The sequence below is a fragment of the Leptonychotes weddellii genome, chromosome 1, assembly GCF_054177405.1.
Source record: "Leptonychotes weddellii isolate Sample4059 chromosome 1, ASM5417740v2, whole genome shotgun sequence".
Lineage (NCBI taxonomy): Eukaryota > Metazoa > Chordata > Mammalia > Carnivora > Phocidae > Leptonychotes > Leptonychotes weddellii.
Window position 1 is genome coordinate 179,878,820 of NC_138369.1, and position 20,520 is coordinate 179,899,339.

The 20,520-nt window shown below is 38.8% G+C and overlaps 1 protein-coding gene across 1 annotated transcript in view; it reads right to left on the reverse strand.

Annotated features, from left to right (window-relative positions):
• The window catches only part of GRIK1 (glutamate ionotropic receptor kainate type subunit 1), a 130,410-nt gene that overhangs the window by 98,057 nt on the left and 11,833 nt on the right, over positions 1-20,520 (reverse strand). Inside the window, exon 4 of the mRNA XM_081819155.1 lies at positions 8,517-8,698. Within this exon, the coding sequence (XP_081675281.1) occupies positions 8,517-8,698 (182 nt within the window). The remainder of the gene's footprint in view (positions 1-8,516; positions 8,699-20,520) is intronic.

Consider the following 20,520-nt stretch of genomic DNA (forward strand, 5'->3'; position numbering starts at 1 on the left):
GGAAGGATGGGTTAGCTTGGTGATGGGTATTAAAGAGGGCACGTTCTGCATGGAGCACTGGGTGTTATGCACAAACAATGAATCATGGAACACTACATCAAAAACTAATGATGTATGGTGATTAACATAACAATAAAAAAATTTAAAAAAAGAATTTCAAATGAGAGGTATAAGGTCATCTATTTTATTTGGAATAACAGTTTTTGAGGCTACATGGATGTTGGATGGGGAAAAAGGTGGGGGTTCATGACAGAGCAATCAACTGTAGTGTAGTAGAAAGATGATGATAGAGATGGAGAAAAAGAGGTTGAATCTGAAACATTCAGAAAGCAGAAGCTACAACATTTGGTAACTCACAAATAGGAAGGGTAAGGTAGAGTCAAGTGAACTCCTAGGTCTCTGGCTTGAGCAATTGGTTGGTGTTTCTGGCCACCAAGATAGGGGCAGGAGGAGAAAGTGGTTGGCTGGAGGAAGAAAAGGAGGAAGATGTAGTGTGTTAAGTTTGGTGTGGAGATTTAATGACATCAGGCAAGATATGATAGAGAGACTTGGGAAGTCAGGCTGAGAGGAGGTTTGGGGACCATTGTTGTGACAAAGTGTAGGAGATAATGCAGTGACAAGGTTAGCAGTGGGAAACACTGTATCACTCTTGTAGTTTTGCCTAGGCACAATACCACTGATGATATTGATGATGGTAATCTCTCACATGTGGGCTATTTCATGCATCAGTGGTAGATTTAATGCCTTATAGGCATTGTCATGTTTAACTTCTCTCAGAACAATGCGAGATATGTACTATGAAATTCCCATTCTACCGATATAGCAAATAATGAATTACAAGGTCCTCTGCTAAATGATCTCATCCAATACATTGGAGTTTTTCATTATATTTTATTTCCCCTCTATCTTGGCATAGTCTTTATCACATACAAAACATCTAATACATGCTAGCTGAATAAATGGTGAAATTTACATCCTACAGGGTCACCCTTAAGCAGAAAGGATTTGGCTAATAGTCCTGGGGAAAGTAGGGTGGGAAGATTCTTTTGGTAAAATCTTACATTTATGAAGTGTTGAAGAACCTGATGTGGTTAACATAGCAAAGTGAGTTTTAACCTACTTCAGTCTTCAGGCTTCTTTAGAGAACCTGATATAAGCTATGGATCCTTTCTCCTGAAAAAGGCACATTGAGGGGAATGAACATCCCCAAAATTTTGAATAAAGCTGAAGTTCACTAATCCTGCTAAAGGTTTATGACATGCTTTGATGTACACATATTCAAATTATTTACATGATTTCTTCTAAATTACCTCCACTTCTACTGCAAGGATAATTTCTCTTATCACCTATTACAGCCAAATTCTGATGTAGCTGGAATTAAGCATTACAGTATTTCTGAGGCATGCATGTGATTTTTATTACCTCCCAATTCAGATAGAAACAAATCTATACCCTTTTCCAAATCTACTGTTTGGAAGTTTTTGCGAGTATGCAAACGGGCATCCTGTGCACTAAGAATGTGGACACATTGCAAATCCCTTCACTACATTGTTAGTTATCCACAGAGCTCAATTAATTCTTGTGCATATTAAGTAACATACCCATATCTATGAACCACTCCTTACAACCAAAACTAACTCTGTGCTCAGGAAATGTAAATAGATTTTAGTCTCAGCCTGAGAGAAACAATTAGGATGAGAATGTGCTGCCAAAATAATTATATGATATACTATAAATTATCATCAGTTAAAATAAATTGAGAATCATCATTATTACATTGTCAGGATTTAGCCAAAGTAATGAACTTCCCATCAATTAACTGTCTCAAAGACTACCAAAGGACTCTAGGAACTTAAAAAAAAAAAATGAACGGCTTAATTATTTCCCCATTTCTTTGAAAGCTTACTAAGTACAAGGCAATGTGCAAATTCTTTATGTTTGGACACTGGGAAGAGGATTCTTGATGATTTCTATGCATGGAGGCTCAGAACAGAAGAGAACCTTAGCAAGATTAGAATCCAACAATCCTATTTTACAGATGAAGTGACTGGGTTGAAGAAGAATCAACAGACTTGCTCAAAGTAGCATATTTAAAGGACCTAAGAAACTCAGACCACTGGCATGTTAAGCCCTGGTTTGAAATTCCATTAGGTGGACTTCATTTGTCTCATCTGTAACATGGGATATTTTGAGAGGAGAAGAAGACATTCCAGTCAAATGCATAGCATAGTCTGGCACATAGTGAGTGCCCAATGAATGACAATTATTTTATTCTATTAGAGCAAGAGCAGAATTTGCAACTGCATCTACCAACCTTTAGTCTAAGACTCTAGTCCCAGTCCCTTTCTGCTTTAGAAATGAGTTTCCCCATCTTTCACCAGTCTGTGGGCATTGGATAGCCACATTCTGTGACTTTCATTTTCAAGCTCTCTTTTTCTCAAGGGGGCAGGGAGTTATTTTTTTCTTGTTGTTTTTACTGTTGTATCTTTCTCACCTTCATCAGTGCTCAACAAATAAGTGTTAAATGAAAGAGTGAATTTTCTACTGTGTCTCTACCACATTCTCTCCTTGGCTTCAATCTAATCACCATTTCTTGAGGACTTATGTAAACTAGACAAATGACTGGATGTTGGATAATAGAATGAAAACAATTGCATCAAAGGAGTACAAAGCTTAACTAGAATGTGTTCCATGTTCTATTGCGAGGAGAATCGGTTGGCATCTTGGTGTACATAAGAGCAGCATACTGGGATTTTTTTTTTTTTTTTCACTTTTAAATCCTGAGGTAAGTTTCGAATCCCAGCCTAGCCACTGCTGACTCTGTGACCTTGGGCAAGTTACAAAATCTCTCTGAGCTCTGTCAGTTTCTTGTGCACAGAATTTTCTCATAAAAATTAAGTGAGTGATGCATTTTATCTGCTTATCACAGTACCTGGCACACAGAAAGTTCTGTAAAAGTAGTTTTTAAGGTCTTTGGCCTATTCTGTGTGTTTATGATTAGAGATGGAGTTGCGTATCTGACTTAGTGGGTGTGGGTTCCAAACACAGGTTTGCAACCTCTTGGCATATCACAGCTCTACTGCTTGACTGGCTGTTTTCTGTGTTGAGAGATGAAGACTGACAGGCTTCTGTCCTGGGGAAACATGAAATGAACCTCTTCTAACCATCTCTGTTTGTCCCGGTCCCAGGCGATAGGCCCAACTTCTATGAGGAAAGAATCAATGCACAAAATTATTTGATTAATCAGCATTGCTGCTGTACATTCTAGTAGAGGGAAGCCAGGCATTAAAAAAATACATTTTCTCCCCGGCCTTGTTTTTATGTTAATTGACAGAAAGGAAAAAAAACCCAAAAAAACAAGAGCACACAAATGTTGACAGGAGAAAATGTGATATAATTCCACAAAATATTTTGGTACTAAAATGTTTTATGGAGACTAATGGCTCAATTATAGCTTCATACTCATTGCTATAAGTGTTGTGAGGGGAAAAAAGTCTCTCTTCTGACGCACTTGTTCATGTAAACAAGAGAGCAGGTTTCCTGAGTCGGAAACAGTATGTTCACGCTCAGTATGGCTGCTCTCCAGCTCAGGGACGTGGCCCAGCCCTGATGCAGCTTCCCTGCTGGATGGAGCATCACAGCATTCCCTCCCTTTCTATCAGGGACGAATTAGGATTCCGACTACCGTGCTTGAAATTGTGACTTGCTTTCTCAATCCTATTACAGGATTTGAAAGTGATTATGCATTTCTCTGAAGAGGCAAATTTATTTTCAGGAAGTGGAATTGTAGGCTGAAATGCATTACAGTTCTTAAAAATATAGGATTTCAGGGGTTGAATAAAATCTTCCTTTGAGGAAACTGAGGCATAGAAGAGCAACTCGTTCAAATGTCTTGGCAGAGTTGAGAGTATAGTACACTGAGTCAGGTGGAAGGGAGGTGATTTTGGAGCTTGCTTTTATCAAGAGCTTCTAGTACAGTTCTTGGATCATTCATTCACCCTTTCCCTTTATACATTCAACAGAGCAGTGTTGAGCGCTATGTGTCAAGTAATGTTGTACATGCTCAGGATTTGGGGGAACAAGACAAAGGAGGTTTCTATCCTCTTGGAGGTTATAGTATTGTAGGGAATATGGACAACAAATGAGTCAATGCCTGGATCTTTGGATTAAGAGCATGCTCATTACATGGTAGATGAAATTATTACTATCTCTGAGCTTCATTTTTTTGTGTGCAAAAGTGGGATAATACTAATTATACCAAAAGCTGTTGTGTAGATTAAAGGAGATGGTTGCTTATCACTCAACATGGCACTGGGCACATTTTAAGCGTGCTGCTACAGTCTTCTTATCTTGTTCCTTATCTTTAAATTCACTTCCCATCAGCCACTCTCTTGGTAGGATCACACTCAGAAGCAAACAAGGGTGCAGATAAGGTGGGCACTGGAGAGTCAGTGGGAAGAGAGTGGGACTTGGAGGAAGTAAAAGCGAGGAGTTGCAAGGACTGGGGGTGTCCATGCTGGAGACAGGCTGGGAGATGGGAGTATCCTTGTGAAGCAGCAGGACACCAGCTGGGAGGTGGCGGATGGGCAGGGAGAGAAGAGGACACCAAGTGATGGGATGGGACCCCTGTGTGTGCTGCTGGTTGCTGGGGCCACTCTCAGGCTACAGAAATTCACGAAGAGAGATCATTCATACGGAATCTCTGTTCCTCTGTAGCCTAATCAAGTCTTAACATTTGAATTTCTAACTAATTTTTGGGAAATAACTTTTCAGATTCTGATCATATAGCACTTGTTCAATGTGAATAGAAATAATTACTTTGTTGGAGAGATTAGCATGCTCAAGAATAACTATAGACTTTCCCCCAATTTTTACTTTTAGATAGATGTCAGGTATCTTTGAAGTGCATTTGATTTCTTTTTTTTTCTGAAGAATCATTAAAAAGTAGTAAAATATGATGAAGGTGCAGGGAAATGCACGGAAATAATGGGAAATGTGCTTGAGAAGAAAGCCAAGTTGACCTGGCAGGGAAAATTTTATCAGCAATGATTTTAGTCACCAAAAAAGCGGGAGCTGTTAATATTAATTTCATCTGAAGGAGACTAGCAGCAAGTGGTTGTGTTTTTTTCAGACGTTTCTGGAAACCTGTTTCGAAATGGAATGGCTTATCCATTCTGAATGGGGGCCCTGCACGGTAAAATGTGCACACAGGCTCTGAGAATAGGTGGTCCGGAGACCATGAGGCAGCCTGGCTACTCAGAGAGTGACCTCGTCAGGGCATTTAACCTATCTGAGCTTTAGTTTCTTCAACTCTGAACTGAGAATACCAAATTTACCCCAGGGGTTATTTGAGGCTTCGTAAGACAGTATATAGCATGCCAGGCACCATCATTTGCACCTCAGTAGAAGAGGTAGGAAGAGATTGGTTGAATGGTGGCCAGAATTAGGACCTTGAACTCCTGCAGTCTTCAGCTTCCCTGGGGACACGCTTGGCAGACAGAAGGAAGGTCTCTTTGTTTCTACAGCTTGTTGCCCAAAGCCAATGGGTCAAGTCAAACTGGATCACACAGAGCACTGGGCCTCATTTTGACCAGAATAGAAAGTCCTGAGGTCTTCAATCTCACTTTCCAACCACACAGCTTCTTGGAGGTCCAGATTAAACCCAGTTAAACCAATCTGGAGGACCTTCATGGCAACCTGGATCCTCTGGTGTGATTTCAGAGTGACGGTATTTTCACATACAGTAAGGGAGGGGTTTTATGCTGGAACATTTTAAAAGGCTCTCCCCTCCCCCAACATTTGTAGTTCATTAGTCTACAACAAAAGGTGGATGAATATGCTCTTTAGTAGTTTCCCCCAATACCTCACAGCAATCTTACCACACACATGATGAGGAAAAGTAAACACAAGATAGAATACGATATGGCACAGAATAAAGGCAAAAGGTTTCGTGTCAATGTTTAGAACAAAGCTGAACTAATCCCTCTCCCCCTTACCCTCGGCAGACATTTCTTGGGAGTGCTTCACTAAGAAGGTTTTTTTTTTTTTCTTGGTTTGTTGTTTAAAAAATCAATCTCTGAATGATGTAATCTCTATGCTACCAGGAAAGAGCCACTTTCATCAAAGGAACATCATATCCATATTTATTGAAAGGGAGAAACTCTAGCAGCTCTTTCCCAGACTTGCCCAGTCCAAGCCTGTGCTTTGGGAGAGAAGTAGCCAGTTATGTGAGCCAAATGGGTATCTCGCCAAGAGAAGCCTTGTCAGCAAATCATTCTCTTAAATGTAATGGAAGTCCCCAGTCTGTTATAACACGTTCCTGGGGAGAAATACTTCTTGGCATTTTGAGGGCTACACATAAAATCTGGGTGTTTTTCTCGGTTCTGGTTCATACCCTATTACACACTTTAATGGACTGTACTGAAATTCTCAAATGAAGCCTTAAGATAAAGTGCCGCTGATTGTATTTATTTTACCTTTAAAGTGAGCTGTTGACATCACTGCAACATGCTTGTTTTCTTTACTGAGATATCATTATAATTATAATATCCAAGATTTGTTAACGCAACTATAGTCTAGAAGTAGGTAACACATATTCTCCACCTAACTGGAAAAGCAACATTTCATAGTGGACAAGGTGCAGTGTGGGATAGAGGCAGCTGGGTTCCAGTTTCTTGCTCCTCTCAAGTGAGAGGATTAGCCTTGATGATGTCTAAGATTTTTTTTTCTTTTTTTTTTTTAAGTAGACTCCATGCCCAGCATGGAGCCCAATGGGGGTTTGAATTCACAACCCTGAGATCGAGACTGGAGCTGACATCAAGAGTCGGACGCTTAACCGACTGAGCCGACTGAGCCACCCAGGCGCCGCCCTAAGATTGTTTTTGACTGCAACTTTAAATATGTTCTATGACTTGAAATAGATTTTTAGTGTAATCATCCAGGAGATAATAGAAACCTCTAGTCAACTTTCCTGATTGTTTACTTGCAGTGAAATTAAAAACTCAACTCTGAACTCAATGGCTTCAGAGAGATGCCCTTCAAGTATGAGATCCAACACTGGAGAGTCAGGTAGGATGGCTGCTCTAAGAGCTCTCCCAAGTGGTTCGGAAATCCACAGCTCTACATTTGTGCAGAGGGGTTGATCTACTTATCAAAGTAGTGCCCATTGTCAGTCAACCACATAGCACATCCCAAACCTATTAAACCAGGGACTATAATAATAGTTTGTGTCATTTCAGATAAGAACATTGCCTTTTGCCACAGTAACTGCTTAAATTAAATACAAAGAGACACCCATTTAAGGCCACGTAAATATGACCTGGCTATTTTTTCCCATGTTCCTCCAAATTCATCCCTTGATCTTTTATTAATGCCTCTATTTTAAGCATCTGGCTAGCCTTTTCTGTTGTCTTTGTCTATACCAGAGTTTCTCAACCTCAGCACTAGTGGTATCTTAGGATATACATCTCTTTGTTGTGGGGGATGTCCAGTGCATGATAGAATGTTTAGTAGCATCTCTGGCCTCTAATTACTAGTTGCCAGGAGAGTACCACTGTCCCCTATATGACAACCAAAAATGTGTCCGGACATTGCCAAAAGTCCCTGAGGGTACAAAATCCCTCTGCGCTGAGGACCATTGGTCTATGCTTTATCTTTTTTAATTCTGAATTTTCTTTTTTAGATTTTTTATTTACTTATTTGACAGATAGAGACACAGTGAGAGAGGGAACACAAGCAGGGGAGTGGGAGGGGGAAGCAGGCTTCCCACTGAGCAGGGAGCCCGATGTGGGGCTGGATCCCAGGACCCTGGGATCATGACCTGAGCCGAAGGCAGACGCTTAACGACTGAGCCACCCAGGCACCCCTAATTCTGAATTTTCTTTTATGAGCATAAGACCAGTGCTATATCCTGAAGTTCTCAAAAATGATTACCCTGTTGTTATTATTCCTAACATTACTAAATCTTTCATTTACATACGATTTCATAATTTATCAAGTGTTTCCACCCCCATTATTCATCAAGATTAATGCATGGCAGCTCATTGTCTGTGACAAGTTAGAAGAGAGAAGCATCTTTTCTTTGTTGTCCCTGTGCCCCCTTTTCACTATGCTCAGAATCATGTATGTTTGACAAAAGAGGTCTTGCCATGAGGAAGATATATTTAGGACAAGTCAGGTGTTATGTAAATGAAATCTGCTCAGTCTTTTCAAGAGATGTAAAAGAAAAGATGCTTAATCACCTTGAAATGTCATCCTTCTCTGTTGATAGGATCTACATGCCTCCCAATACATAGGACCCCACATCTACAACTATATATAACAGGTGGCTTCTTTGAACTCCCTGAGCCCTATGAACTCCCTGAATCCTTTAAAAGGGCTCCTAAAGCTGCCTCAGCCTAAACCGGACTTCTGCAGTTTTATCATGCTGCACTAAGTGAAACCAGATGGCATTTTTGAGAAAGGGAAATCAACAAATCCACACCCCCCCAACTTTACCTCTTCCCTGCCGCTCTTACCTGCTTAAGGATTTCAGCAGCTGTTCCATGTGAACAATCAAATATCACATAGAACTCCTTGCCCTTCTTCATCTCCTTGAGTAAAGGCTTGGCATCTTTATTCCCAGAAGGCAGCTGGCGGATTTTGATTTTAATGTTATATCTGGAGGGAGCTTTGATGAGCTCTTGCAGACGAATGAGACCTAGAAAATGACATCCCATCATGCAACAGACTGTTCTGTCTAAAGAGGATTTGTTTATTGTCATTTACAGTCAAACTCATATCATTCCCAAAATGTATCAAGTGGCTACCTTCCTAAAGGTTACACTATTGACTTCTCTTTTTTTTTTAAATTTTATTAATTTTTTTCAGAGAGAGACACATCGAGAGAGGGAACACAAGCAGGGGGGGTGGGAGAGGGAGAAGCAGGCTCCCCGTGGAGCAGGGAGCCCGATGCGGGGCTCGATCCCAGGACCCTGGGATCATGACCTGAGCCGAAGGCAGATGCTTAACGACTGAGCCACCTGGGCACCCCTACACTATTAACTTCTCATTTGTCATTTCCCTTTCTATGGTGGATTATACTGTATTTTCCTTTTGTGGGCATGTGTGATTTGGAAACACAGTTTTCCTAAGTGAATGTTGAATTTTGTTAAATGCAATTGTCCTCTCCAGCTTTTGGCCAACACCACAAATCTTTAATAAACCAAGTCTGTAACTGTAAAACTTTTGTAAACAAAAGTTGCTTAAAGTTTCCAAAGGTGTTCAATGAAATGGATAATGCTTGCTTAAAACAAAACAAAACAAAACAAAACAGACAATAGAATACTAAAATTTATTGGGGCTGTAAACCTCTGTAAACTATTCATCAAGTATTTATGTATAGCATACTCTTTCCCAGCTAATTAGCTGGGTTTTCTATATAATTTTCCAGTTCCTACCATAGAAACTATTTAGAAATGGCTCATCACATCCTCTTTCTAATATGATTGAACATTGAATTGGAAAATCCTTTCTTGATTAAAAAAAGAAGGACCATAGAGTTTTTAGAGATTATGATAATAAAAGCAGAAACAAAATTCCTTTAAAATCCACCACTGATAATTGTAAGAAAGTGTATACAGCCAACTAATTTGACAGAGAATATTTGATTCACTACAAGTGTGAATCTACTGAGCTGCACCATTCTTTAATAGACATACTTTACTGGAGTAAGGCAAACTGCTATAAAGCCTCCATCTTATTTCCCCTAACATTAACTTGTGATTGCTACACTGCATGATGTTGGTTATCACTCGAGGACTCTCATCACATTGGAAAACTGAAATTTTTTTTTTTATTACACAGTTCTGTGTCTTTAGGATTTGTCAACTTCAAGTAATCAATATTAAGTTTTATCAGTATTCAGATGGAAACTTTGGTATGCCCTGTCGTGGATGCCAGCCACCTCTGGACTTGATACATTTCTTTCATTTTCTTGTTTTATTTATTTAGTTATCCACCCCCTCCACCCAAGGTACATTTTTGTGGCTCAGATGTTAAAAGATTTCTCTAACATCTTGGATAGGTTACGATCTGAAGTACATACAGTAACTTTCTAATTAAGCTGTTCTTCAGAGTCTAATGGATGCAAGCAATTGTGGTGGGGGGGGCGGGTTTGGTAGTGGTTAGGATCTGTAGAACCATAACAAGATTTATTGCTCATTATTTTTTAAAAAATTTTTACATAATAATTGAAATTGTTGGAATGTAGTTTTCATGGACTCTTGCTTTTTTTCAAACCAATCAGTGTGGTTGAAGGCTCTCAAGTATCAGTGATGAGCCACTTATCCTCTTCGCTTCTGGGATCACTAGTCCTGAGCCACTGATGAATATTAAAAATGGAAGAAAACCGAGCACATGGGCTTGCATAGTTGTTAATCCTCCAGTAATCCTGTGAAGTAAGCATTACTAACTTCATTATTTCCAACAAGGAAACTGAGGCTCAGAGCAGTTAAGTAACTTGTCAGGGTCACAAAGATAGTTAGGAGGAGCCATTAGTTCAAATTTTCTGTGAGTCCAGTACTCAATCTTTCTACCTTACAGTCCAGCCTTACAAACAGATTGCTGGTGCTGAGGGAACAGAGATAATTTTGGATTATTTGATAAGATGGGAAAAAAAATAGAAACATGGACCCACTCTCCTTTCTTCTTTACTCCTGGCTACTTGGGTCTCATTTTTTTTTTTCTTTTTTCTTATACTGGAGCATGACCACAAAGGAGGTCAATGTGGCCTTTAAATAAGATGGGAAAACCATTTAAAAAGTGCATTTCATGTGCTGCAACAAACTGCTCTTTTGTTCTTTGCTGAATGGAATGTCAATATGAAGTGCATCTTCCTATCATGATGACTTACCCATGTTAATGGTATTTTAAAGTTGAATACATTTTCCATTTGTTCATTCATTTTTATGGGAAAACATTTCCTGGATGCTCATTATATGCCAAACCCCATGCTAAACCCAGGGTATGGGACATGAACCCATCTTGCTTTAAGAAAGGGGCTTCAGTTGTTCCTATATGGCTAGAACCATAATAAACAATGTACTGGTAATTTGTAACGTAGTATTGCAATATGTTAGTAATAATCTTGCAGCCTTGGTTTCCAATGTTCATTTCATTTTGATCAGCTCGGTATGTTGCATTAATTGTTTCAGGTATTTTCATTACATGAAATCTACCACATGTCCGAGATTATTTAACCTATTTAAGTGTTGAACTGCTAGCAGAACTTGTAAATTTACAGTAATTCAGAATTAGTAAGGAAAACAGTTCACCAGTGTCTAGTTTTATGTTGAGATCCTCAGCTTGGAATAAAGTTGTATAAAACGCAAAAGCAAAAGCAAAAAAAAAAAAAAAGCCCATAGAAGGATTTCATCCCATCAACTCTTGTGACATCGATGAGTATCAATTACTACTCAATTTTTATAATTCACAAGCTGAGGCTGATGGAGGCTGATGGAGCAACTTGCTCAAGACCCCAAGGTCTTACTAAGGTTCTTAAGTCCAGGACTTGAATCCAGGTCTACCTTCTGACTACCAATTTCAGATTCTTTTTATCAAATCAGTGGTCCCTCTTGACTTTTAGATTTCAGGTCAACTAACTAACTGAATAACTAACTAACTAGCTAGCTAGCTAGCTATATGAATAAGTAACTGGATAAATAAACAGAGAAAGAAAACTTTGGACTAGCACAAAGCATTCAATCTTTAGTTGGCAAATGAGGCCATTAATAGACATTTTGCTCTCTCCTCCTCAAAACAGGTGACCATGCAGACAGTTATTTTAATACCAATAGAGGAGAAAGGAGAACAGCTCAGTACGAAAGACCAGTTTCTAATTGGTCTAAATTTGTCTTTTGGAAATACTCACTACTAAGTCCCTAATTTTTTCAGTTTGTCTGCTTGCAGGTGAATTGGCCTCAGGAAGGAAAAAGCTCAGCAGATTTAAAGATTACAGAGGAAATTGTGGGAAGAAGAATGAGGGTGGAACAGTGAGGTTTACATTTCTCTTCCCAAAGCAATTGTTTGCTTAAAAAAAAAAAAAAAAAAAAAAAAAGCCTTTCTGCCTTAACTAGCAAACATTGTATAATTTACAATTTAAAAGCCTTCCCCCACCCACAGGAGAAAAAAGTTAGAGAAAGCTTCCCTTTTATTTGCATTTTGCAGCAATCCATCAATTGCAGTTTGTTGTAAAGAATAGTTAAAATTTATTTGCTAAACAAAGGGAAAGGAAATTGAAAGCTAATGGTCATGCTGTGTTTGGAAGCTAGCCTTGAGGAGTGACCCAGTGCTCCCAGGATGGGACTCCAGCTGCAGAGGAGGGTTAGGGTGCATGCAAATCTGGTGATGGTGGTAGTCTTTCTAGCCCACCATGGTGGAGGGACTTGAAAAATAAAATGCACTTAAGGAGACAACCAAACCCAACTGAGGGACATTCTGCAATAAAGCTGACCTGGACTCTTCAAAAATGTCGAGGTCATGAAAGGCAAAGGAAGGCTGAACCAAAGGAGACTAAAGGAGAGTAAAATGAGATGACAACTAAATGCAATGAGTGATCTTGGATTCAAAAAAATCCTGTAAGGGTATTATTGTGTCAATCAGAGAAACTGTAATATGGTGTGTGTCTATCTATCAGCTATCTATCTATCTATCTATCTATCTATCTATCTATCTATCTACCTATCATCTATCTATCATCTCTATCTATCTATCTATCGAGAGAGAGAGAGAGAGAGATTGAGAGAGATGGATCAGTGTAGACCCAGCGACCTCCATCAGCCTTTTCCTGTGAGGGGAGGGTGTGAGGTGCGCCAGGGCACAAGTGACTTCTATGAGGGTGGGGAGTCGGGTAAGTTGGCTCTGAGTCCCTTTCATCCAGGTGAATAAAGCTGAAGGGCCCACAACACCATTGGCCAACGGCAGCACAGGGGGCTCTGTGCGTGGGGCAAAGCCATGTTCTGGAGGGGAAATCATGGTGTCCTCTGGTCACTGGGAAAGCCTCAGTTGTTTAGAACAACCTGCAATGAGCCCTTCTGGCCAGCAAAGACCAGCTCCCCTAGACTCTGTCATCTCTGCAGAGCATTCTTTAAGAACTATTATCCTATTTGTATATAATAGTACTGTATTAGTGTTAAGTTTCCTGTATTTCCTAATTGTAGTGTGGTTATAACCCTAGTTCTTAGGAAATACATACTAATGCATTTAGGGGTGAAAAGGTCATGATGTCTGCCACTTACTATTACAACACTATTACTTATTACTATTATTGTTTATTGTTGCTGTAATTGTTTTATATAGAGAGAATCACAGAGCATTAAAACAAATGTAGCCAAAGGATTACATGATGAACCTAGATGAAAGGCATACAGGAGTTCATTGTACTTTTCTGGCATCTTTTTTCTAAGTTCACCTCTTGCTAAATAAAAAGAGTAAACATGGAGATAGAAAACAACACCATAAGAGCCTCCTTCCTCCACTCCCACCCCCAGGAATGCAATTGGAAACCACATCTTTGGTTTTAAAAGCACTTCAGAGCAAGGAGCCTGTTTATTTCACCTGAGTTTGAGTTGGGCTCTGCATGTGGAGATAACTTTCAAAAATGTCCAAATGGCCAATTCTAAACACTAGTTTTGGCCACCTATCCACTCTGTGCACTCAGACATGACACAGAAAAATGCTGATTTGCATGCACAGGGAGTGACTCTGGGAACAGGTGGAGCATATGGAGGAGGGAAAAAAAGAAGCCGCTATTTCCAGTGAGGGTTTAAAATTTCCCATTCCTTCTACTTAAATAATAATAAACTTGCTATTTACATTACCCCTTGTATGAAGGATGCTACATGCCTTATAAACATCTTAATAAACCTCAGAATATACTTTCGAGGTGAAAAGGTGTCAGTATTATTTTACAGTAAGGAAAGTGAGACACAGTGAGGTTAATTGTTTAGATCAGCACTAAAAATAAGTCACAGATGCCAGGAACTGGGAGGGACCTTAAGGTCAAACCTTTACTTCATGCATGATTCCCCTCCACACAGCTGCTGCTGAACGCCTCTCTATTTGAGAAATTTTCCACCTCACACTGCAGTCCAGTTCATTTCTGGACAGCTTAGTTACATTTAATGAGTATTAGTTCAAAAGAAAAGTACCTATGTTTTCTGGAGTCTTAATCCAATTCCCTGTTCATTAAACCACATCAGTGGGGTTGATGCCATAAAGATGAATGCAGTAAACCATTGGGACCCACAGATAAGATCGTACATTTTAAATGTTAATTTCCTCTTCATTTGTACTTAGAAACATGTGAAATGGCATTTCACAGACTTGTTGGTATATTAATATACCCAAATCTAATAGGATTCTTAAGAGGATCTATGTACCCTCCAGAGGTAAGGAAAAATCAGAACTAAGAAATGGAAACGGGTAAGTGAGTGAATTACCTGGGGGAAATATAGCACTTTTAAGTGCAGATCTTCATACATACGATTTTTCAAAAGTGCATCAAAAAAAAAAAAAAGCTAGAGACTTCCCAAAAGAAAAACTGTGTCCCTTGATCAAAGGACCTCAAAGAAGAATCTACTCAAAATATTTGAGATGAACTGTGCTGCAGTTAGCTCAACCTGAATATTTTAGTCTTGAATTCTTGCTGATATCAATGGTAGCTAAAAAACAATATACCTCTGTGCACTAAAGATTGGGTTCCAAACAGAATTCCGAAAATTTGAATAGGGTTCTGGGCAGAGGACTGGAGTGGGTGGAAAGGAAGGGTAGAAAAGAGTGAGAACAGGAAAAAAAAAAGAACTGCAATTTATTATCTTGTTGGTTCTGAGTGCCAAGGACTTCTATCTCCCAGCTATTTCAGGTGCGATTGTAGGAGGGCTTGTAGCAGAAGTGTTTTGGCTAGCACAAATGGTCATCATAACACAGTGGGGCGAGTTTTGATTGCTGAAAGGGAAAAGATTTACTTATTGTTTTATTTGGCACTGATTGCCTACTGAATATCTTTCATTTTGGCTTGGTTATTTATACCAAACTGTTAATTTTCTTCAAGGCCAAATATTAGGCCTCTGTCAAGATTCTTGGTTCTGGACAATATATTCTTTTTGCTTTCTATAGAAGATGGAGGGAAAGTAATAAACATAACAAATCCGAGTCACTATTTAAATACAGCCATACAGCCATAAGAGCAGTTATTTCACTTATTCATAGAGTGGTTGAACATATTAAATGAGTTAATTATGCAAATTTTTTAAAAGAGCATGTGCCACATAAGAACTCAAGAATTTAGTTATTGTGGTATTTGTGGCTTTCATTTCTATTGTGTCTTCTCCTTGAATTTATTGTTTTCCAATCACTAACATTTTTATGTATGTTAATCTTATTTCAAATTAATCCTCATTGTAAAGCTTTGAGATAATGTTTCAAGTGATAGTTAATAGCTCTTTATTGTAGGCTGCATTTTAGAAATCTCATGGCTCTGATGTGTTGAGAAAAATGACTTAAGGCAACCATGGATGAAAAAAAAATCTCTTGAGGACTATGTGTTGTGAACTCAGGGCTAGAGGCATCTGGCTGGAACTCATTTCCTTGATGGCCTTATTTAGTCCCATCTATATACTGAGGACTCTCAAATTTGTATCTCCAGCTCACACCACATTTTGAACTCCAGACTTATATATTAGCTGCCTATTCATCACCTTCATTTGAATGTAGTAGATATTACAAATTCAAACTTAACCGTGTTTACGACTGAACAAACTTCTGGTATCATCCTTATTCCTCCAAAGTAGTTCCATCTATAACCTTCCCCACCTTAGGTGATGTTAACTCCTTCCATTGGCTCAGGCTAAAAAGTTTAGATTCACCCTTGACTCCTCTGTTTCTCTCTCAGCCAGCCTCTACTTCTTCAGGGCATTATGCTAGCTCAACATTTGAAATATTTCTAGAAACTGACAATTTCTTACTCCTCTATTACTTACCTTCCTCAGTTGCCTTGATTTCTCTAGAAGCTACCTATTTTTACCCTTGCCTGCCTGTATTGTATTATCCATACAAGAGCCAGAATGATCTTTTTATGATGTAAATCTGATCATGTCACTCCTCTGCTGTAAACTGTCCAATGGCTTTCCCATTTCATGAAAAGCAGAAGCCCTCCTTGTGGTCTCTAAAATCCTCCATGATCTATATGGTGCGTTTCTCTGACCTACTTTCCCACTACCCTTCCCCTCTCACGCTGATCCCACCACACTGGCCTCCTTGTTTGTTTGTTATAAATAAAGATTTGTTGGAACACACCATACTTGTTCATTTGCATGTTGCCTATGGCTGTTTTCTTGCTACCTTGGCAGAGTGAAATTGCCGTGACCTTATGACCCACAAAGCTTGAGCTATGTACTATTTGGCCCTTTAGAGAAAAAAGTTTGCTGGTCCCTGTTCTACAGAACTAATTGTGGCTACATTTCACTGAGATTGGCCTTAAAAAAGCAGAAACTGCTGACTATCCTCCACACTGCATTTGGTGCTCAGCTTCTCAGTTCTTTCTGATGTGTGTGAAGGGATAGAAGCCAGGCTTCCACCAGGGGTCTAATGAAGCAAAGGGGATGACCAATGAGCAGCAATTTCTCATTGCCTAGGGTCACCTCTGAAAGTGGGAATCAGAGAGAAGTAGGTGACTAATGGGAAGAACATCCAGGCAACAGAGAGAGAGAGAGAGAGAGAGAGAGAGAGATGAAGTGAAACAAAAATTCACTCCCCCAACAGTTCTCTAGGGTCTTTCTACATTTTCACTTCCAGAATTCTGCCTGCTAGTATTTTGTCCTTAGAGACAAGCACAGTGCTCCCCTTGACTTCAATGGGAGTCACGGACCATCTGGCCCCCCAGACATCTGTGCTAGCTTCAGGCTATTTAACAAACTCCTAAACAAATCCCAATAAAGTGTTCTTTAATAGGTACTTAATTCTGGTGTGAGGGCAGGTGCTGAGCACACCTAAGTCCTTTCTTTTCCTTCAGGTTTACTAAGTTTTCTCCTTTTTTTTTTTTAAAGATTTTTATTTATTTTTTGACAGAGAGAGACACAGCGAGAGAGGGAACACAAGCTGGCAGAGTGGGAGAGGGAGAAGCAGGCTTCCCGCGGAGCAGAGAGCCCGATGTGGGGCTCGATCCCAGGACCCTGGGATCATGACCTGAGCCGAAGGCAGATGCTTAATGACTGAGCCACCCAGGCGCCCCAAGTTTTCTCCTTTTTATGGCTTGATAATTACTGCAACCAAAACCCTGAGTCAAGTGGTATTAAACCCACTCAAAGGCAAAAGATGTCTACCTTTATTGATCTCAGTTGACCTGTTTACTCTCTGGGTTCCAATTTAATGGCTCAATTGATTATTCATTTACATTTTTAATTTCTTTGTGGGCAAAATCATTTTAACATGAATCATTTCTAACTTAATGGGCAACATACAAACTCATTTGGGATTTTCAACTTTAGCAAGTATTTATTGAGCAACAAGGCTTGGGTGAACTTAATAGGGATGAAAAGCAGATTTCAGTTTCTTGTAAAAAAAAAAAAATGATAGAAATGATAATTTGAGTTTCCTCCTGTGCAAAATCCTCATCACTTATGAGTGCTCACCTGAAATCAGAAGGTTGGTTAGGACATCAACTTTTGTGTTATCCTTTTACAAATTATATTTTGTCTAAATTCAATTTGAAATCTATAACAGTTATGCTCACACCTTTAGTTGAGCTCTTAAGTTAAATCTAAAAGTTTTAATATCATTCATTAATTTTTTTTCCCTTTAGATGGCCCTGCTTTGCTGGAGATGTAGAAATAGTGAGAAGAATTTGTACTATCGAGGGTACTACATAATAAGAAATAGTATGACTTTATTAGCTCATGCAATTCTCTATTTACAAAGGTAAGCAACATGGAAGATCTGATTACACTTACATTCATAATTGAAGGGGAGCAGAATTTGCCAGTCCAGAATGTGTCTCTTTGGCATGGGATTATTATGAGATGTTTATTTTTAAGAAACAACAGACACAGATGAAGCTCTGAAATCTGAGTAGACGTTACCCTTTTATAAGAGACATTTACATGTGTAAGAGAAGTCTTCATTTGTAAGGGTGTCTCCCTCACTGTATCAGGAAGAGGGGGGAGGACTCAATCTCTAGAAATTCTTCTCAATGGAGAAGGCAGGGACTTAAATATGCATAACAACCTTATCCTTGCTCACTGTGCTTTTCCTGATAACTTCTCATAACTGACTTCCCACCCCCAGCATCTTTTGTCTTTAGCAGAAGATGGTATTTAAGGTGATGGCTTTGGCCATTTCAGAGAGTTAGTTTTCTTGGGTTTCTCCCATGCTTACAGGTGGTATACATCTTATTAAACTTTGTTTGCTTTACTCCTGTTAATTTGTCTCACGTCAACTTAATTGCTTGACCAGCCAAAGATCCTAGAAGGGAGGAAGGGAAAACTTTCCCACCCCTACACATTATAATATTCCATCTCAAGGCCTTTTAAATATGCTTGTGGAATTCATTTGATAGTATGTTTTTTTCTTCCCAGCAAGCAGGTGAAGCTTTAAGAATATGATTGCCTGTGGCTTATTCTTCCCTGTAGGACTGTTTTGAATATAACATTTATAAGTTATATATACAATCACCTACCTTCACTTTTTTCTAAAATGAGATGAGATATAAGAAAATACATAAATGCATATTTCCAAATAGAACAGTCATTTTTATCTGACAGTTTAAAATGGAACCAGAGTTTAGTGCAAAGTAAAGGAGGCTTACTATTCATCCCCTAAGAAGTAGAAAGTACTAGTGCTTGGTAAAAAGGACCAAAAATGAAAAATGAAATACTATTAAAAACATTGTTAAGTGCTTTGCTTTATTAATTTTCACTGGTAATTTTCTTAACCTTATTACCAAATGTGTAGCTCAAGAAATGAGCTAATTTTAATTCTTGGAGGAAATATATGCATAAAAGAAATAATATTATTCCTAAGTATTATTACTAAGTACTTCCCTATATGCCATAATTGTGTTAGGTGGCAGATTATAAAAATAGATAAGATAGAAGTCCAATGTTTAGGAATTCCTAGTCTCCTAGATGTGCAAACAGGTAATTGAAACATGTAATATAATACTTATATTTGCAAAGTGCTACTGAACCCTATGGTGGTCTCAGAGGACTTTAAGGAAGAAGTGATATTTGAGTGTGATCGTGTGGAATGAGAGAGCTCACTGTCTCAGGGGTTGTGTGGAGGATCATGCATAGTAAGGGGCCAGCTTCAGAAAAGGAGAGTCGGACATATTTATGGATACATCTCGTCAGGTAAGAGACACAAAAACAAAAATAAACTATTGGGATTACACCAAAATAAAAAGCTTCTGCACAGTGAAGGAAACCATCACCAAAACCAAAAGGCAACCTACTGAGTGGGAAAGAACATTTGCAATTAAAATATCTGATAAAGGGTCAATATCCAAAATATATGAAGAACCTATGCAGCTCAACACCAAATTTTAATCCAATTAAAAATGGCACAAGACCTAAATAGACCGTTTTCCAAAGAAGACATACAGATGGCAAACAGATACATGAAAAGATGCTCAACATCACTCATCATCAGGGAAATGCAAGTCAAAACCACAGTGAGATATCACCTTATACCATTCAGAATGACTAGTATCAAAAAGACAAAAAACAATAAGTGTTGGTGAAGATGTGGAAAAGAAGGAACCCTCATGCACTGTTGGTAGGAATCTTAATTGGTGCAGCTACTATAGAAAACAGCATGGAGATGCCTCAGAAAATTAAAAATAGAAATACCATATGATCCAGTAATTCCACTACTGAGTATTTATCCAAAGAAAATGAAAACACTAATTCAAAAAGATATATGTACCCTTATGTTTATTGTAGCATTATTTATAATAACTAAGATATGGAAACAACCCAAGTGTCCACTGATAGATGAATGGATTAAGAAGATATGGTATATATGTAATGGGATATTACACAGCCATGAAAAGAATGAGATTTGTGACAACTTGAATGGACCTAGAGGGTATTATGCTAAGTGAAATAAGTCAGACAGAAACAGACAAATACTATATGATTTCACTTATATGTGGAATCTAAGAAACAAAGCAAATGAACAGATGAGCAGACAGACCCATAAATACGAGAACAAACTGATGGTTGCCAGAGGGGAGATGGGCCGGAGATGGGCCGGAGATGGGCAAAATAGGTGAAGGGGAGAGTGAGGTCAGGCTTCCAGTTATGGAATGAATAAGTCACAGGAATAAAAGGTACAACATAAGAAATATAGTCAAGGACATTTTAATAGCATTGTATGGTGACAGATGGTAACTCTATTTGTGGGGAGAATAGCATAGAATATAAACTTGTTGAATCATCTGAAGCTAATGTAACATTGTGTGTCAACCATACTTCAGTAAGAGTCAGA